The sequence below is a fragment of the Strigops habroptila genome, chromosome 4 (genome assembly GCF_004027225.2).
Source record: "Strigops habroptila isolate Jane chromosome 4, bStrHab1.2.pri, whole genome shotgun sequence".
In the NCBI taxonomy this organism is placed as follows: Eukaryota; Metazoa; Chordata; class Aves; order Psittaciformes; family Psittacidae; genus Strigops; species Strigops habroptila.
Genome location: NC_046358.1, coordinates 62,957,343 through 62,975,616, shown reverse-complemented (window position 1 = coordinate 62,975,616; position 18,274 = coordinate 62,957,343). Strand labels below are relative to the sequence as shown.

The window sequence follows — 18,274 nt, the reverse complement described above, 5'->3', positions numbered from 1 at the left end:
AAAAGCAGTACATGGGTCCTTTGATATGCAAACTCATTTCCTTCATTTTACACTTGAAGATGTTTTAAACATGTTAAAGATGCATCAGTCAACCCTGTAGCAGTGGGAGCAGCACCGCTGCAGGCTGAGTTTGCAGGGGCTCGGCCGTGCAGTTAGAGTCTGTACTGAGGAATTCTGATCTCCCAGGTTAACTGTTTGTTGCCAAAATTAATGCTGTGTAAATTCATTATTTGAATACGCAAATGTATTATCATAGTAAAGGGATTGTCTGCTTCCACTTATACCCAGGAACTGATGAAACACAGCTCCAATCCTAATCTGATACTCGTGTTTTACCATCATGTGAAGAAGGGGAATTATGTGAAATTGGGAATTGATACCTATGCAACATCCTTGAGAATTCAGCCACACAGAGTGTGTGCCGCACAGAGCCCTTTCAGTTCATGGCAAGCAAAGCGACATGGTTGCTTTCCCTTTTTTTTTTTTTTTCTTTTTTAGGAATTAAAAATCGATCACCTTTTTAACATTTATTTGAAAGAGGGGAGACTGCAACACCAGGGGATTTCTCTTGGCATTTCTTTTCTGCCCATTCGTCTTGTCCTTTTTCTACTTTAACAAGCTGTCAGTGTTTTGGAAGATAGTTTTGCTCTCTCCTGAGTTGTGGTGAAGCGCTCTCCCCCGCAACATGTGCCAGCTTCTGTGATTCTCCTCTTTCTGTGAAGTGCAGCTACCACAGTGAAAGCAGCCCACACAAAACAGCAAATTAGGTCATGGGTTCATGTGAAAATGAGCATTTCTAAAAGGTGTCAGAATTTGGATGATGTTCAGGTTGGGTTTTCATTACTTGTTTGTCATTGTGCCCCAGGGAAAGCTTAACTTTGATATCATTGATCTAAATATGACAATTTTTGCAGTTTCTAAGGGTTTGTTGATTTTTGGGGAGTGGGGCTGGGGTTTTGGTGGTGGTGTTCTGCAATTTCTAAGTGGTTTTTGTTCTAAAATTGTCTTTTGTTTTATGATGGAAGATCTCTATTACATGGCCCGATGAACATGCAAGCGAATATGGAGCTGAGTGGTTGAAAAAACGATGCTTCTCTGAAGAAGCCAGGGCAGAAATGCGAGAAGCTTTATTTTTACCAGGTAGGAATTAAACCCACATCTGTCATGCTTGTTTCAAATGCAAGGGGTCTGACATTGACAGTCCCTGTGTGAGGACCAGGTCTACCCAATTGGAGTAATGGCAACCACTCTTGGTGCTCAGTGGCAGGCTGGACACACACAGCAGGAACCTGTGGTTACCCTTTCCCTCTTCTAACCTCTGGACCTCAGAGGAGTTCAACTGCTTGGGTTGTGTTTGCTTTCCTAAAAGCCTTTTCTTCCCAGAAAGGTTTAGCAGGTCTCAAAGACGAGCCTTGCAGACCAACAGTGGTCTATGTGACAATGGAAGTGTGTGCTGTTTTAATTACCTAAATTTTTACTTTTTAGAAAGATTGTTTAGGATTGCAAGGGTCTTACAATTGAAATAATAATAAAAAAATCCTGTTCCATGGCCTTCTGTTAAAAAGTAACTATAACATAGCGGTGCCTAGTGCTGAAGTTCAGGTTGTGTTTGCTCTATGTATGTCACATACTTGTTGCTGTGGTTGACTGTCTTTTGGTCATGAAGCTTTTTGTGCAACAGGCAGTGTAACGTTTACCCAGTACAAATCCTTCACCCTTTTGAGTGAATAATCTTTTCTTTGGCAGCTTTTCAGATTATGAGCATGAAATGTGTAAAAACTTGAAAGATTTCTGCTGTTGCTCTTGACAGTGCTCCTGTGAGATCTGCTGCTGCAGAAAATTATGGATCTGTATTCAGAGTTAAGATGATATCCCTTAAACAGGATTACTTTAGAAAAAAGAAATTAGAGGCAGACTAATGGGGTGAGACTCAGATCCAGGTATCAGTTTCCTCAAAGCTAAAAGGCAAATTCACAATTGGTTTATGCTCCATTTTTGGGTGTGTTTTATTCTAACAAAGACAAGAAGGTTTGTTTGGTTGGTTGTTGGGTTTGTTTTTTTTTTCTCTGAAAGATTAGAAATGGGAAAACACATGGCCCTGGGTATCTCCTGCATCTGAGCTTTGTTTGGCGTTTGAGGGACAGCTGAAGAGGACAATTATCTTTCCCAATTTCTGCAGGTCAAATATTCCTTAACTCCTAGCACCTATTCTAAACAAAAGCGAGTTCTTAAGATTCAGCCTTTTATATCTGGCTTAAAACTAATGATGAATAATATTTCCATTCATTTCAGTGGGTCCTGTAACAGACTCATAGTTCAGAATGGAACTTTTTTCCCCAGTGATAGGAAAGTTCATGTCTACTTTAGCTTTGGCAAGAATAAACTACACTATTTTAGAGGGTTGGACATGTTCCCAGAATAAACAGAGGGAAGATGCAGACCTCATTCAGGGAAAGTAGACTTGATTTCTTGGGTAGTAAGAATTTTTATTTGGAAAAATGAAGATGCTGTGGAAGATAGCGAGAGGTTTTGTAGCCTTTGAGGGGATCCATGTAAATCAAAGGTTGCTTTAATAAATGCCCAGGCAAATTAGTCTAGCTCTGTGGTTATGTTTATTATTACCAAAGGTATCAGTAACTGAGGTTTCAGTATTTTAGATATAATACTACTTTTATTCCCCATTATGAAGTCTAACTGGCTGTGATTTGCCTTTGTATGCACATATTTACACAGTGCTTATTCTCAGCATCTAAATGCAATGTTTGTTTTGGAAGCCAGCTCTCCCGTCTGCCACCGCTCTTCTCCAGTGGAACCATCCATGTAAAACATACACCAAAGATCCATGTTATTCTTTGGGCAATGCTTTTGCAAATTCTGTTTTCCATGCTAGATCTGAAGAAATAGGTATATATAAGTTACACTAAATAAGAGCCTGTGTTAACTTTGGCTTTGTTTTAGTAGTGTCATTCTGCTCTTCCTCATATTCTCAGAGAAGAATTGGCTCATTGTGGATGGTCAGCTTCTCCCAGCTTTTCTCAGGTTTCGGTTGCAGAAGAGGCTGTGGTTAGAAAGCATGTGGGTTTGCTTGCTGGCTCTTTAAGACCTGTTTCTCATCATATATGGGTAAATTTAGAATTTGCTTCCTTCTGGCCAGTGGAGTTACACACTGCAAATTACATGCCTTTAAGTAGCTAATCATATCCCAGCAGTATAGTATTACAGACGATGATATGGAATGCCAGTCCTGCGTGCTGGTTCAACAAATATAACAGCAAGCTCATCAGCCTGCTCTAGTTAGAAGTTAACCTTCATTGCTGACACCATCACAGCTGTGGGGTTTTTTCTTTCTTTTCTTTTTTTTCACAAGTGGTTCTTTGCTTTTCATGTTGTTTTTATGATGTTTCTTTCATCGTAATTTCTGATTCAAAAAACTAGATGTCAGGTGTGTGTCAAACCCAAAGAGTAGGTCAGATTTCTACTGCATGATGGAGGTGACTATAAATAGCTCTATGGCAATATGTCAAGATTCCCCTTTCAAAAACACTGCCAGATCCTATCCATGTGGTGTGCAAAGTCTGCTATTTGTGTATACCGAGGCTCATTTCATCCCAGCTTACAAGATACTTCCCAAAAAGCAGCAAAAGAGCCATCATCTTCTACTTCTTCAGCTCTAGTGTCTCAAACATACTCTTTTTTTCCCTCCTGTTTACTTGTGCCCTCCCCAACGAACATCACAGGAGTGATTTACCACCTCATGCAGCCTCTCTGTAACTCAAATTTTGTGTGCCATCGAGGAAGCTTGTGAGAGACACCGAGTACCTGAGGTACTTTCCAGTATTCAGCCTCTCACTGCATAGCATTGCATTTTCCAAGACGCTGGCATCCCAACAATAGGATGTAGAGGGAAAAAATAATATCACGATATTTTCCTGTTGGGTGGAGGAGAAGAAGGTGCAGCAGAGGCAGTTCCTAGTGCTACTTAATCATAGAATCCTAGAATGGTTTGGGTTGGAAAAGACCTAAAGTTCATCCAGTTCCAACCCCCTGCCATGGGAAGGGACACCCCCTGCCATGAGCAGGGACACCTTCCACTAGACCAGGTTGCTCCAAGCCCTGTCCAAACTGGTCTTGAACACTGACAGGGATGGGGCAGCCACAGCTTCTCTGGGAACCTGTGCCAGCGCCTCACCACGCTCACAAGGAAGAACTTCTTCCCAATATCTAACCTGAACTTTCCCTGTTTAAGTTTGAACCCATTCCCCCTTATCCTGTCACTACAGTCCCTGATGAAGAGTCTTTCTCTGGCATCTTTGTAGGCCTGCTTCAGATACTCGAAGGCTGCTAAGTTAAGTTTTTAACCTAAAAATTAAAGGTTTCAGATGATGCTTGTCCTTTTAAGTGCAATAATGTGATATTGGATATATATTTGTTTGAATCAGGGTGTTAACAGCATCAGTGGTGCTTTCAGTCTCTCTACTAGATGATAATTTTAAGAAGAAAAGTTAAAAGTTGGTTTTTTACTAAAAGAGTTTGGTCACTTGAATTTATCCTGTAGCAATAATTAATAAGAGCTGCCTCCATGAATTAGGCTGCCACATGCAGAATTCACAATACAGCAAAAATAAGCTTGGCCTTCAGCAAACATTAAAACACACATTGTAGACAAAATAATTTTAGGTAGAGTAGGTGAATCTATGATGCCTAGACTCTCTTTCCCACATGACTTCAGTATAGAAGGTTTTGACCAGCACTGTCCCAACCTGTACAGTAAATGCTGACTAATTACAAGGGTTTGTTAATGCATCTGCAGGAACCGGGATAAGGTTGACTTCTCATTTTGTACAGGTGGCTTTTTATGACTAGCTTGGTATGGTCCAGAAATGGGATTCTTTTTCTCTTCCATCCCCTAAATTATTGTTCTGAAATCGAAAGAGATGGTGACTTATTAATTCTTTCAAAAGAATTTGATTCTTCCCATTTTGAAAAGCACATAGATCTGGGGGTTTAGTACTCATAATGTAAATGATCAATAAAACCACAAAATAGTTCTGCAAGACTTTTGGTTTTACCCCTTAGCAATTGTTCAGTTACCTTTGCAACCATAAAGATTTATAATTTGGCAACTGCAGCTGTGCTGTGCAAGCGAGACCTAAGGCTGCGCAGGCACTAACAGCTCATTCCCATCTTTCAGCTTTCAGAGTATGTTCTTAGATTTCTATTATAGTACAGTGGAAACTATGTTAACTGTGGTTACACAGTGGGAAAACCCATGCTATGCTGCCATGATAAAATAATGAAGAACACAAGTAGGATCAGTTACCACCAGGAAATAGTGGCAAAGAGTACAGTCCCTGTTCAGCACAGTTGCTTGACAGATTTTCAGGCTGAAAGGGTTTTATGGATAAAAGTGGGAATAAAGTTCCTGTTGTTCAGTATTTGGGAGAATGACGTGCCCTGTGGGCACAGTTTTCTAAGACTTTCATACAGACTTTTTAAAAATATTGTTCAGTGGAAGAACTTAAACATCTTCACATGATAGGATGTTTTGGGGGTTTTATGATGTATGCTTTCCTGTCCCTTTTCCAAAGAGTTATGGACCTGATAATTTGTCAAATTGTAAATGTTAGACAGCATATAACATTTTTATCTGAGACTAATGAGAAGGAAGTCTTTCTTTATAAACACTGCTTATTTTAGTATAGACCTAATACTTGTCTCTCTCCTACTACTGTTGTACTTACTTGGCTGAGATGGTCTCTGTGACCGGTCAGGAGAAGTTCTCCCCTGCTTTTCGTACATATACGAGTTATTTAAAAGTAGTTCATGTGTATGTCAGACAGAAGTGTTATATAAATTAGGCCTCAGACCTATTGCAGCTAGTATAAGGATTAAAACTGGCACCGGTATATTTGAATTAAGCTCTAAGATCTCCCTGGTTCTAATTTTTTTCCCGTCTTCTTTCTGTACATGTGCCTTTCTAATATTCTGAAAGGTTTATGCAGTGCAGGAAAGACAGTGGTTTGGCTTGTGCTCTAAGTGTGTAAGTTTGTTCTTTGGTTTTCATCACTTTGGCATGTTTAGTATTAAACAAAGTGTTCACATTCATATCCTTGGTATCATAGAATCATAGAATAGTTAGGGTTGGAAAGGACCTTAAGATCATCTAGTTCCAACTCCCCTGCTATGGGCAGGGACACCTTGCCCTAAACCATGTGGTCCAAGGCTCTGTCCAGCCTGGCCTTGAACACAGGGATGGAGCATCCACAACCTCCCTGGGCAACCCGTTCCAGTGCTTCACCACCCTCACTGTAAAGAACTTCTTCCTTATATCTAATCTAAACTTCCCCTGTTTAAGTTTGAACCCATTACCCCTTGTCCTACCACCACAGTCCCTAAGGAAGAGTCCCTCCCCAGCATCCTTATAGACCCCCTTCAGATACTGGAAGGCTGCTATGAGGTCTCCACGCAGCTTCTCTTCTCCAGGCTGAACAGCCCCAACTCTCTCAGCCTGTCTTCATACGGGAGGTGCTCCAGCCCCCTTATCATCCTCGTGGCCCTCCTCTGGACTTGCTCCAACAGCTCCATGTCCTTTTTATGTTGAGGACACCAGAACTGTACGCAGTACTCCAAGTGAGGTCTCACAAGAGCAGAGTAGAGGGGCAGGATCACCTCCTAATATAAAGCATTTGACCCTTTTGCACATGAAACTTTCATGAATGTGCTAAGGAAATGTGTCATGCTTAAAAAAAGAAGACAAGAGTAGCTGTAATGATTTACCATAAAGACGGAATGATATTGCAAGATCGGCTTTGCAAAGATCTGTGCTTTATGCAGCACTCTTTCTTGGTTTCATCTATGGGTATGATGGAAAGGAATAGCCACATTAAATTTGCAGGTGACGCCAACCTCAAAATGTGTTAAAGGACCAGGTTACAATTCTAAAGGAATTCCTTGCAAAATAGGAGAAATAATAGTAAAATATACAAAATGCTTTAATGGGTCAGGTGACCAGTTCATATAGCTTAACACTTAGCAGCACTGTAGTAGAAGCATATGAGCCAAGCTGCTCTCTGCAGTCCATTTCCTTCATATTTCTTCAGCATCCACAGTCTTTGCATTAGGGTTTCCTGCAGGATACTGCAGCTCTGCAGCAGTTCAAGCGCAAGGCAGGGAAATAACCACCTGTGTTGAGTGGGGTTGGTACTGATCACAGGCTGAATGTGGTAGACTGGTTTGGGATCAAGGCAAACATTGCTTTCGACTGAGTCCAAAGAGAAGTCTATTCCGCAGAAGAGATGAAGTAGTCCTCCTGCTCCATTTGATTGAGTAAGGATTCTGTAGCTAGTATTAATTTTGGGCACCATATATCAAGAAAGACTGCAAAGTGCCAATTGGAAAGCACTGTACATGATTAGTGGTCTAGAAACATTGAACAAATGAAGTGGCAGGGGGGAAGGGAGAGAGAACGTTTGTTTTCCATGTGCATGATAGATGCATCACTATACAAATACACATGAGCATATGTAAACAGATTTTCTTAGTGCTGTTCAGAATAAGTAAATATTTGAGCTCAGACAAACTGTAAAGATTTTCCAATTAAAAGGAAGATTGTAAGACATGAAGCAAGGGCACGTTTTTAATAGCAATAACTGCAAGCTGCACTGAATTTTTTTTTCCCCTCCTAGATACCAACTGTTGCTGCGTTCCATACATTTCCCAAGATTAGTAATACTTGGAGCTGTAGATGAGGTGTTTTCAGCTTTGGGCATATTTACCACAGTGTCATTGCAGAGTATGTTGGCAAATGTCAAGGGGAAAGGTTATTCCTGCAGTATTCCAAGAGCAGAGGCTAAGCTCTTGGATGCATCAAGATGTCACTGAAAGGCTGTGAACTTGGAGCCTTTCTTCTCTGAAACATGAGGTAGGATTTATAAGCATTTGTGTAGCAGCCTGTGCCTTTAAAAAAGAAAAACCCAATCCACTAAGCATGCTGGCTGCACTTGTCACTGGAAGTGAATTCATGTGAGAGAGCTGGAATTTCAAGGACAGAGTTTCTAGCCTTGCCATGCAGGACTTTACTGCATTTATTAGCAATTTCTGTCTGTGTTTTCTGAGTTGTTTTGTTGTGTTTGGGGTTTTGGTTGGTTTGTTGTTTATTGTTTGTTTGGTTGGTTGTTTTTTTTTTGTTAATACAAAGTAGCTAAATGTTGAACAAAAGTCTAAGAAGCTGCCTTATTTGAACCATTTCTCAGTTTCAGTAGCTGCCTGGAAAGTATCAGTGAACAGTTCAGTTTCCTTGAATTTTTGCAGTTCCAACCCAGACCATTCTGTGTTTCTATGGTTCTACAGGAAGGGCATTCCACATTAGGTGGAGCTTCTAGCAAGCACAGTAGGAATTGGGAATTGGAACAAGAGGACTCTACAGCCCCTGTACTCAGGGAAGCCTGGGGCTCCTGGAGCTGCACTGAAGTCCCAGGTGTGTATGTTTATTTTCCACTGTGGGGAAAAATCTGTTGGTATATTCCTTGAAATACTAATGTTCCTCCACTCCTTATTTTATATAAGGAAAGTTAAGAAAATATTTATTAGCAAGACAGCAAGAAAGACTAGGAAGGAGAAGCTGAAACATAAAAAATGCCATTAGTTTTCACATGGTTATTTACCTGCACCAACTCTGAAGCTTTAATTTGTCTTTCAAAGGATATTCTTGGCAGCTCACACAGCATACCTAAAGCTATTTTAATTTCCTAAATTTTAATAGAGGAAAAGGAAATATTTATGTTTTATTTTTTCCCCATCTTTCAAGTGTGTGAAAGGATGGATATTGAGTTAAATACACTGGAGCAGTGAGTAGCAGGCCACAGAGTGGCCTCAAAAAGGAATTTGATGAGGTGAGATTACATCTCTCCCCATGGATTGTGCTTTTTTCATTTTATGAACACATTATGAAAGTCAACAGCTTGTCAATTGCACTACAGCTTCTTTGAAACACAGGGTATGGTATAAAAGATTGTCTATGTGAATAACTTATATTTGGGTACGTGCGTTGTGTTTCTTGGACAGTCTTTCACCAGCCTTAGCCAAAGGGTGAGGAATACTAGTGGTTCGAAATTTGCAGACTTTGGTTGTAACTATGTAGTGTCTGGGTTCACTTTTTTTATAAGGATGTTGCATTTTGTGCTCCATACCTTTATGGGGAGGAGGCACAAAAACCCTGGCCCTGTACATCTCTTTAAGTACAACATGTCCTTCAGTCACCAGGTGAAATCCCCTCGAGCACCCATTCTGGAAGCCATTTGTTTTATGTAGTAGTCTTTATGGGTGCTGTCCATTGAAGGGATGTTGGAATAAAAAGAGAAATAGGTGTTTAATATATGATGCCATCTCCTTTTTTCAAATATTTATGGTCTCAAGTCCACTATGTAGTCTATGTGATTGATGATCGGGCAAGCTGAATGACTGTTAGCTCAAATACCAAGTAAGCTAGGTGTGCTTTAAACAAAATTATTCTATGAAATAGATAAAATATTTTCACACTTTGTGCACTCTCTTAAGTATCTTCAGACTAAAACAGATAAAAGCAAGGGAAACCAACTGTGGTTTTACTGTAAGAGTAAGAGCTCTGATTCAATGTGTAAGAGAATGCTTGACCTAAACCCTAATGTTTCTTGGATTGCAAAAAACTAGAATCAATCCAAAATCTATGCAAAGAAAAAAAAAAAGGTAAGAAATGGCATCTTTGTCCTGTTTTCCATTACTGTGCAACATCTTTGGTTTGAACATGTGTGTGTTTATTTGTGCAGACAAACTGATAAACTGGCAAGCTGAAGAGATATCACAAGTGGAAATTAGTGAGAAGAGAGCGAGAAGGCAGGTAGTGTTTTATTTGGGGAGTATAAATCTGAAATAGATCTTTCATATAGGAGAGAAAGTAATTGCCCTACATCTATTTCTGTGCATTACATGAACTTTGAAGGGCACATGGTCTTTTGTATCTGCCACCAGCACTGCTTTTCAGGTCAAATAAACATATAACACCTCTTTTCGTCATTCTGTAAGTTAACGTGTGCCATCATTAGTACCCCACAAAAAGTCTGAAATAGGTAAGACACGAGGTTGCTACCGAAGAGCAATCACTCAGCTGAGCCAGGACAGTTGACAGTCGCAGATCAGTGGTCACACACTGCCACTTTGTGGTATCACAGCCAGCCCGGCCGAAATCAGTGGAGGGGACAGAGTGCTGTCTTTGTGGGGAGTGAGAAAGGCTTCCATCCTCTCTGTTTAATGATAAAATGATTTTTTTCTTGGGAATTGCCTCAACCTCCAGCTTACCCCACTTAGCTCCAGTGTCCTCTGCAGCCACTGACAGTGTCTACTCAGTCTCTAGACCCACCTTCTTTCTGCCAGCTGTTTTCCCTGAGTTTTTCCCCCCATCTTTCTCCTCCCTGACAGCTTCTCCCATGCTTCAGTCCACATCTTTTCTCCTCTGGGGCCTGGGATAGAGACTCTAACAGAGAGCGTGGACCAGCCCAGCTCATCTTTCCTTCTCATCTCCCTCCCTGGATGTCAGCATCCATGAGCAGGCTCCTGCAGGGGGTGGTCGCCTGCCTGGGCAGCACAGTGGTGGGAATGCTGTTAGCTATGAAGATGTAGGAAGGTCTGTTACCAAGTGTCCTCATGGACTTGTGTCTCAGCAAGCTTAGCAGGGGGGAGGGATTCACCAAAACATATTTCTGACATCACCTCAGAACCCCAAAGTAGAGGAATTAAAGCCTGTGCTAGAATTTTGTCAAACATGAGCAAAAAGTGTACTACCATGCTCAGTTTTTTTCTAAGACTCAGACTTTTGACTGGCTGTTCTCATAAATTCAACGTAAGGGAACCTTCAGCATGAAAAAGCTCAAAAGATTGTATTTTGCTGTAGTTCTAAGCATTTAAACCAGAGTTTTACAATAGAAACACAATTTCTGAGTAAATCTGAGCACCACTTATTATTAACAACTCTTTGAATAGCTACTGGTACCTGTGGTATGTATGTGCTACAAGCAAGAAAACAAATTACCAATGATGCTTTCTAGCCATGTAGCTTAATAAAAGTTCTATCTTATCTTGACATAAGATTAATTTACACTAGTAAATCTGTACTTGTTTCAGTTTTAATGTATTAACAGTGCTTACAAATGCAATTTGTAATAATAAAATCACTACCAAGTCTCTGCAGCAGCTTTCTTTCAGTTGCACTGGCAACCACTGCACTTGGCTTTAAACCCTGTACTAGTTCAAACTCCCTGTACTATTTTAAAATCCCCATATATATAACAAATAAAAGCCCAGGATGAGTTCAGTGGTCCAGGGACACCTGGTATTTCAGGATATTCTTTTCTGGAATATTTTGAGCTGTGGAAGAAAATTAGTTGTAAAGTACCCAATGTGAGCCATAAGCGTTGGCTTCCAGTTGTCTCCTGCCAGTAGCAGAGACAAATTAAATCGAAGTGCATTAACAACTGCCTGGCTCCAGAAAGTGTCCTGTGGGAACCTGTGCTTCAGGCTCCATGATTCATTTCCTGCCTTTCTGCTGTCTGTCTACATTACTGATCCCTTGAGTTCTTGGCTGAATGCACCAGAGCTGTTAAAACTTGGGTGATATCTGTTTCAGTGTTGTCCAGCAAAATTGGTCCTGGCAGGATTAGTCTGGGGGGAGAGGAGGGGGGAAGAGGGAAGGAAAAAAAAACTTGATTATTTTTAATATTTTAAATTATCTTGGCCTGTAAATATTGAGGCCAACATAAAGAACCACGGGGTTTAGTTGTTATTATGTGGTTTTGCTTGCACTAATGAATGGCTACAGCGCTGCCTTTTATTGAAGGAGATTAATTACATTTTGTAGATGTCTCTGAAAGTTCTTAAAAATATACCTGATTTGGAGTATTTGTTTTAAGCAGATGGTTAACAAAGAGCTTCTTCCTTCAGTATCCCCGTTTGTCCTGCTTCTCCACATGGACAAATGACTCTAGCAGTAGGATTTTTGTAAATCTCTTATGTGCTACTGGTATGATGGGAACATGATTTAGTTTGTGCACAGTTATGTGTCTAGTAATGGAAAGTCAGAGTTTTGACTTGATGCTCATGCTGATATATACATCAGAAAGCACTAAAACTAAGCCAGCGTAGAAGTTGTGGCTTGGCTGCACTACTCATTTGTCACTGGTCAAGGCTTTTGATCCATTTTTGTTGCTGTTGAAGCTCTCACAAAATTATTTCTAGTAGATATATTATCTATCTCCAGCAGATATGAGGCCATGGAAAACCTCAGCCCAAATGGTTAAGGTTTACCAAGTTATGAGCAGGTGAACCACTCATAGCTGCAGAGGTTCATCCCAGCTCCTCTCTGGATGACGTCATCGACATGGGTTAAGGGAAACTGAGCGCACTGGCCTTAGGTTATTGAACAAGCTGCTTCACAGAACCTCAGCCAGAAGTTCTGATTGTACAGTATTTTCCTCTGATGTTTCCTGTCTGTTTGATGCACGTTTTTGAACCATGTGGGTAAGATGCAGAATGTGGCTATGGAAAGGTGGCGGAGGAAAAATCCAAGATTATCCTCTGAGGAAGTCCTGCCTGTCTCCAGTCACAGTCTCAGAGAGAACCATTTGAACCTCAGCGATGCAGAGAGCCATGACCTTCATTCTTCTTTGTACACATCATTCTTTGGCCATTAAAATACACTGGCCTTGGGTTTCAGATAGGGCAACCTTTTGGCAAGAGATAAAAATCTGTTTCAGCAGAGAAGATGGTTCACGTAATTCAAAGCTCTCATAGAAAATTATTTTAAACCTGACTCTTTTATTCTTCATATCAGTACACCAAGATTCTGCTATAGTTCTTGCACTGGTACACTTGCCACCAAAATGAGTGGGTTTTCCCATGGGGGCTGCTGCTCATGTTCAGCAGTGGAGCTCTGAGAGCTGAGGGGGAAAAATCTAAGCCAACCAGAGTTTGTCACAAACCCTACATGTTATAGCTGAAAGGCTGGCAGTGCTGCATGGTTGAGGAAAGCTCCAGGCAGAGAGGAAACCTTACATACTTAGGAAGAATGGAAATAATAAATCATAAAGCATTTCACTATAAAAAAAATAAAACATTCTTAGAGGGAAGACATCAGAAAACAGATGATTGAGAAGGCGTGGCACTTGGCTGGTGTAGTGGAACATCTTCAAACCACACACCTCATTGCTTTGGAGATAGATGGAAATGCCTGAGCTGGCTCAACATACTTGGCATCAGCAGGGCTGTACAATGGTGACCCCTAGCATCAGCCTGGTAGACAAGCAAAGTGTGACCTTAGGTAAACCCCATGACTTCAAGTAAACCCAGTGGGGTGTATCAGAGAGTGAATTTGACCTCAAGTAGCTCCATGACCTCAAGTAACCCCTATGGGCTAATTGGTTGACCTTATATAACCCCTGTGACCTTAAGTAACTCCAGTGGGGTCTGCAGAGAGTACGTTTGACCTCAAGTAACCCCTATGACCTCAAGTAACACCTACAGGCTAATTGATGACCTCAAATAACCCCAGTGGAGTCCTCATAGATTGAAATTAGTCTCTCTCTTTACCTGTAATGACTTTTCCTTTTGTTTTCTGTGTCATATCCAGGCATCCAGTCATGCACTGGGTCTGGTGCCTCTGCCCGAGCCTGGGGGGTGTCCCCGAGGCCGCTGTAGTGTAGCTCCCCATCTCCCCTGAGATCCCCACCGGTCTTGGTGTTCTGTCTCCTCCATTCATTGGTGTTGAGCCCTCACAGGGCCACCCCTCTCCGAGGCCATCCCTCGGCCCACCCCTGTGCCTCGGGTTTGCCCACCTCCTGCTAATGCCAGAGCCTCTGTGTTTGGCTGTGCAGGGGCTCTGCTCATCATGTCATCTGACATCAACACGGTTTGAAGCTTCAAAACAATGCTCTGCTGCAGTGGCATTTATTAACAGTACACATCGCTGAGGTTTAGTCTTTAATCATCACCATAACAATCAGCCCTTAACACGCTTGTCCTAAATCAGCCATGAGTATAAACCAGCAGAGAGTGGGTATGCTGAGTTAGTGGTTGTGCCTTGCGCTTGGAGCTGGGATTTGTACAGCTCTTATGGTGAGGGGGACAGAGTACTTCCTTCACGAATAATTGCACAGGCTTTTCCCTGTCAACTGCCATCTGCTGTTTGTAGATCATGAGAAGTGGAGAGCAGCCACTGTCTTCTCTTGACACCTTTCTGAAAGGAGGGCTCCAGCCGCACTGTCAACTGAAGGGCTGCTCTCCTGCCTGACACTTCTCCCTGGTCCAGAGTCCAAACACCTCTGCCACAGGAGCTGGCGAGGCCTGGGGAATGTGTTGCCTACCTTCCACTAGACCAGGTTGCTCCAAGCCCCGTCCAACCTGGCCTTGAACACTGCCAGGGATGGGGCAGCCACAGCGTCTCTGGGCAACCTGTGCCAGTGTCTCACTATCCTCACAGCAGAGAAAATCCCAGTCTTGACATCTCCACTTGAGTCAAGGTCTCAAAATCTTGCTTGTTATCCACGCAAACTTAGGGACCCAGTTTCAGGTGGTTGACTGCAGGATTGAGGGCATATTCACAAATGCATACAAATCCCATTAACTTCATACTTCAACTATGTCCTGAGCTGTGATGCTACAACAGCTAAGCGATTCCTTCTCTATTTCTTCCCTTTCAGAACATCAGTACTGGGGCTCAGACCTGCAACTTCCCAAAATGCCTTTTGAAGAAATCATGTACAACGATGAAAGTGCCTACAAGTGGCTCTGCACCCTGAAGAAAGTAGGAATCGTGATACTAACAGGAGCTGCTGCTAGGCAGGGAGAGTTGATTAAACTTGGCCACAGGATTGGGTTTCTGCGTCTCACTTTTTATGGGTGAGTTTGGTTTTTAGTATCCCTGATTCGCTAGCTATGTAACCACTTTTAATGTCCTTCACTTCAGCTTGTTGGACCTATTTTGTGGATTAAATTAAGAAAAGCTGATTTTTCTTTTTCTTCTCTGCATATTAGGAAATGTGGTGTCAATAGTCTGTATGAGAAGATTGCTTTGCTGTGACAGGCAGGGTATGTAAAGAACAGCATCAATAAGTGCTGAGAGAAGGAAAAATGCCTAAAAAGAGGTGATATCAAATAAAAGATAACCACAAGATAGCTGTACTTATCTATACCATGCAACAAAATAAAAAATCCCTTAATCCAGTGCCCTTCTGAAAAAAAGAAGTTATCTGTACTGAAGCTTCTTCTTAGCCTGATTTTTAGTCACAGAAATAGGTAAGACTCAGATGATGTTATTGTGCCTCCCATCACTGAGGAGATGGGCAGAGTACCCATTCCCTGCTTTCAACTGAGTCTGCTCTGGAAAGCCCCAACCAGTCCCAGGCATTTTTTAAGACTGCTTTTTATCCAGAAGTAGTTGCTCAGCCTGCAGAAGGGGAAGCAGGAACTTGTAAATCATCCTTTTGATGCCAAGAGGTGATAAAATGAACCTCAGCCTCCTCAAGCACCTACTACCTGAGTAAAAAAATGATGATGGTAGCTCAGGTCTTGCTGAGCTGAGTCAATGACCTCCATGTAGCTAAGTGAAGGAGCAGTGTTGCCCTGTCCCTCAACCCCAGCTGTTGGGATGATTTTTTACAGTGTATATAAAAAACCTTATTACTTGGATATGTGCTTACTCAAAAAAAAAAAAAAAAGTTATAAAAATAGCTAGTAACACTTAAACAAAATAGAACATTTAGACATCATTGTGATTTCTTGGTGCCTGGATAGCTACCAAACCCGGAACACTCAGGGTTTCCCATCTGGATAGGTCCCTTCTTCTCTATAATAGAATAAAAGATGACAAACTGGATTTACCTCTAGTTCAGAGAATAAGGAAAAGAACCATGTGGGCAACAACCAGTGTCTCCTCCTTTGTCTGAAAAAAAAACCCCAACAACCCAACAGTTTTAAACAAACAGAAACAGGGGGGAAAAACTTCACCCTTGGCCAGAAAGACCACATTCCCTCAAGTCAGGAGGAAAGATTTTCTCCCCTTAAGACTCCTGTGCGAAGGCACATATGAGCCCTGCTGGAATGTGCGATGCAGGTGAGGGTAGTAAAAGCGCACTGTGATAACGGAAAAATTACAGTAACTCAAAATGTTAATTGTGAGGTGAAGGGGAGGAAGGTGAACAAAAAGGTCCCTTCTTCAAGCTAGGATGCTTGAGTAATGTATAAATGTACTAGGCTATTTAAGATAATGTATTTTTGTTGAAGTGTGGCTTCCTCTTTCTGCTTACTGTGCCAGAAGGAAAAGTTAACTGGGATTCAGTCAGGTTAATCCTACTGAAATTAACGGGAGCAGAGCCCCCTGCTTTGCTCAGAAACCTCATCCAGTGCTACACAACATTTTCTACCATTAAAAGCCCAGAACACTAATGTCAAGCACTTCTACGTTTGGCAGCCTACTATGGTCTCAATTTAAAACTTGCATCATTATGAAAACACTGCTGCTTTCTATTTCTGTTTTAACATGATCGTTATTACAGATACAAGATGGTTTTTAGGGGTATCCAATCCTAATCATATCTTAGAATGTTTCGCAGCTTTCCTCAGTACCTGAAGGATGAAACATTTGTTCTGTTTGTACCCAAACAGCTGCACAAGCACTTTGAGTCAGGAACATATATAGCAAGCCCCAGATACGAAGAAAAATGTTGGTTCTTTGTTGAAGCATACCATTATAATACCTCCAAAATAGCTCAGGGGGAGGGGGAAAAAACCCCAAACCCTAAATAACAACCAAAACCCCCCATACAACCCCTTCAACATATACTACAGGTTTGTGCTTGGGTTACAACAGAACCTTTAATTGCTTGCCTAGGTTTCAGGGATGAGGAACTGGATCTAGAAGTTGTTCCTGGATCCTAAAACTGGAAAAGATCTTTAAATCTTCTAGACTGACTTTCTTGACTTGTGTCATCAGAATAGTTTTTTTTCCAATTGAAAAAAGTTGGTCTTGCCCCTAACTGACTCTTCCCTAGCACAATTATAAACAGGAATGACTAATAAATACTTCACCTTGTTTGAAGTCAGCTTGAATGAATATTTAATCTCTTAAAAGATGGTTTCAATAAAAGTAATTTGTCAGGATGAGTTCTGAGTCTTTGATATCTGTATATACACGTATATATTTAAAAGTCTTTATATCCTGTAAACAGCCTCCTGCTCATTAATGTTCCACACAAGGCCAAGGTTGAAACGTGACCTTGGTCTAAACCATTTGAGCAAAGTAATGGTTAGAGCTCCTTTCACTGTTTAAATCAGCTTTAGTTTTGGTGTTGATTAAACCTTATTTTTATGTTTCCTTAAGTATCAGGGTTCACAATAAAAGAATGATGAAAGGCTGTAAGTCTCCTTGCTTTTCCAAAACCTATTTGCTAATTCATGTATTTATTAGGCTGCAGAAAGAGGGTTTCAATGTCGTGGAGGTTTTCCAATTGCCTATGAATTCTGCATTTAAAAGAAAATAGTAGGAATATTTAGTTTAGTTGAGTTTAGGTTCGTTTCTTTTTTGCTTTTTAAACACAGCTGTAGTATTGGAAAGTCTTGAAGTCTGGTTTACATCATCCCAATTGAGTCACGCGGTTAGATTTACTCTAGGTCATTCGACAGTTGCTAATTATGTTTCTGTGTATGATTAGGTTGATTTTGCAATATTGAATTAAAATCTGAAGAGCATAAGACCAAAGAGAGCCTGACATCTAAAAACCAGTTTTGCAGACCAGCTTGATTTCAAGTAACAAAAACCAGCTCTGCTACAGGGTGAAGTCAACAAGCTAGGTACAGACCAAGGTCCAGGTCTGAAAAGAAGAGTGTCTGTACCGGTGCTAAAGGAAGGGCAGTTATAAAAGGGGTAGGATGTGTATGATATAATACACATATTAGCAGAGCCAAGACTTTTGGGGAAGGAACCAAAACTGCTGAACACACTTTCTTTTTCAGACTACCTTGCTAACTTGCAAGGAGAGAAATTAACTGTACATACAAAGGCAGCCTGCTTTGGAGTTCGGAGCCAGACCTATGAGCTTATTTGGGGCAAGTGTGCTATTCCTTACATCTTGGCTTTCGTGTCTCCAGTTCAGACATTGTTTAGCTGTCTCCATGATGCACTGCAAGGGTGCCTTTTTTAAGGCTATACAAAAGCACACCTATTCAAGCATGACTCTCACGGTAATACAAAGGT

The 18,274-nt window shown here is 41.2% G+C and overlaps 1 protein-coding gene across 2 annotated transcripts in view; it reads left to right on the top strand.

The window, feature by feature from the left end:
• BBOX1 (gamma-butyrobetaine hydroxylase 1) overlaps positions 1–18,274 on the top strand; it is a 36,985-nt gene that overhangs the window by 7,936 nt on the left and 10,775 nt on the right. For both annotated transcript variants that reach the window (XM_030484062.2, XM_030484063.1), the window contains exons 3-4: positions 1,026–1,140; positions 14,724–14,922. In XM_030484062.2, the coding sequence (XP_030339922.1) occupies positions 1,026–1,140; positions 14,724–14,922 (314 nt within the window). The remainder of the gene's footprint in view (positions 1–1,025; positions 1,141–14,723; positions 14,923–18,274) is intronic.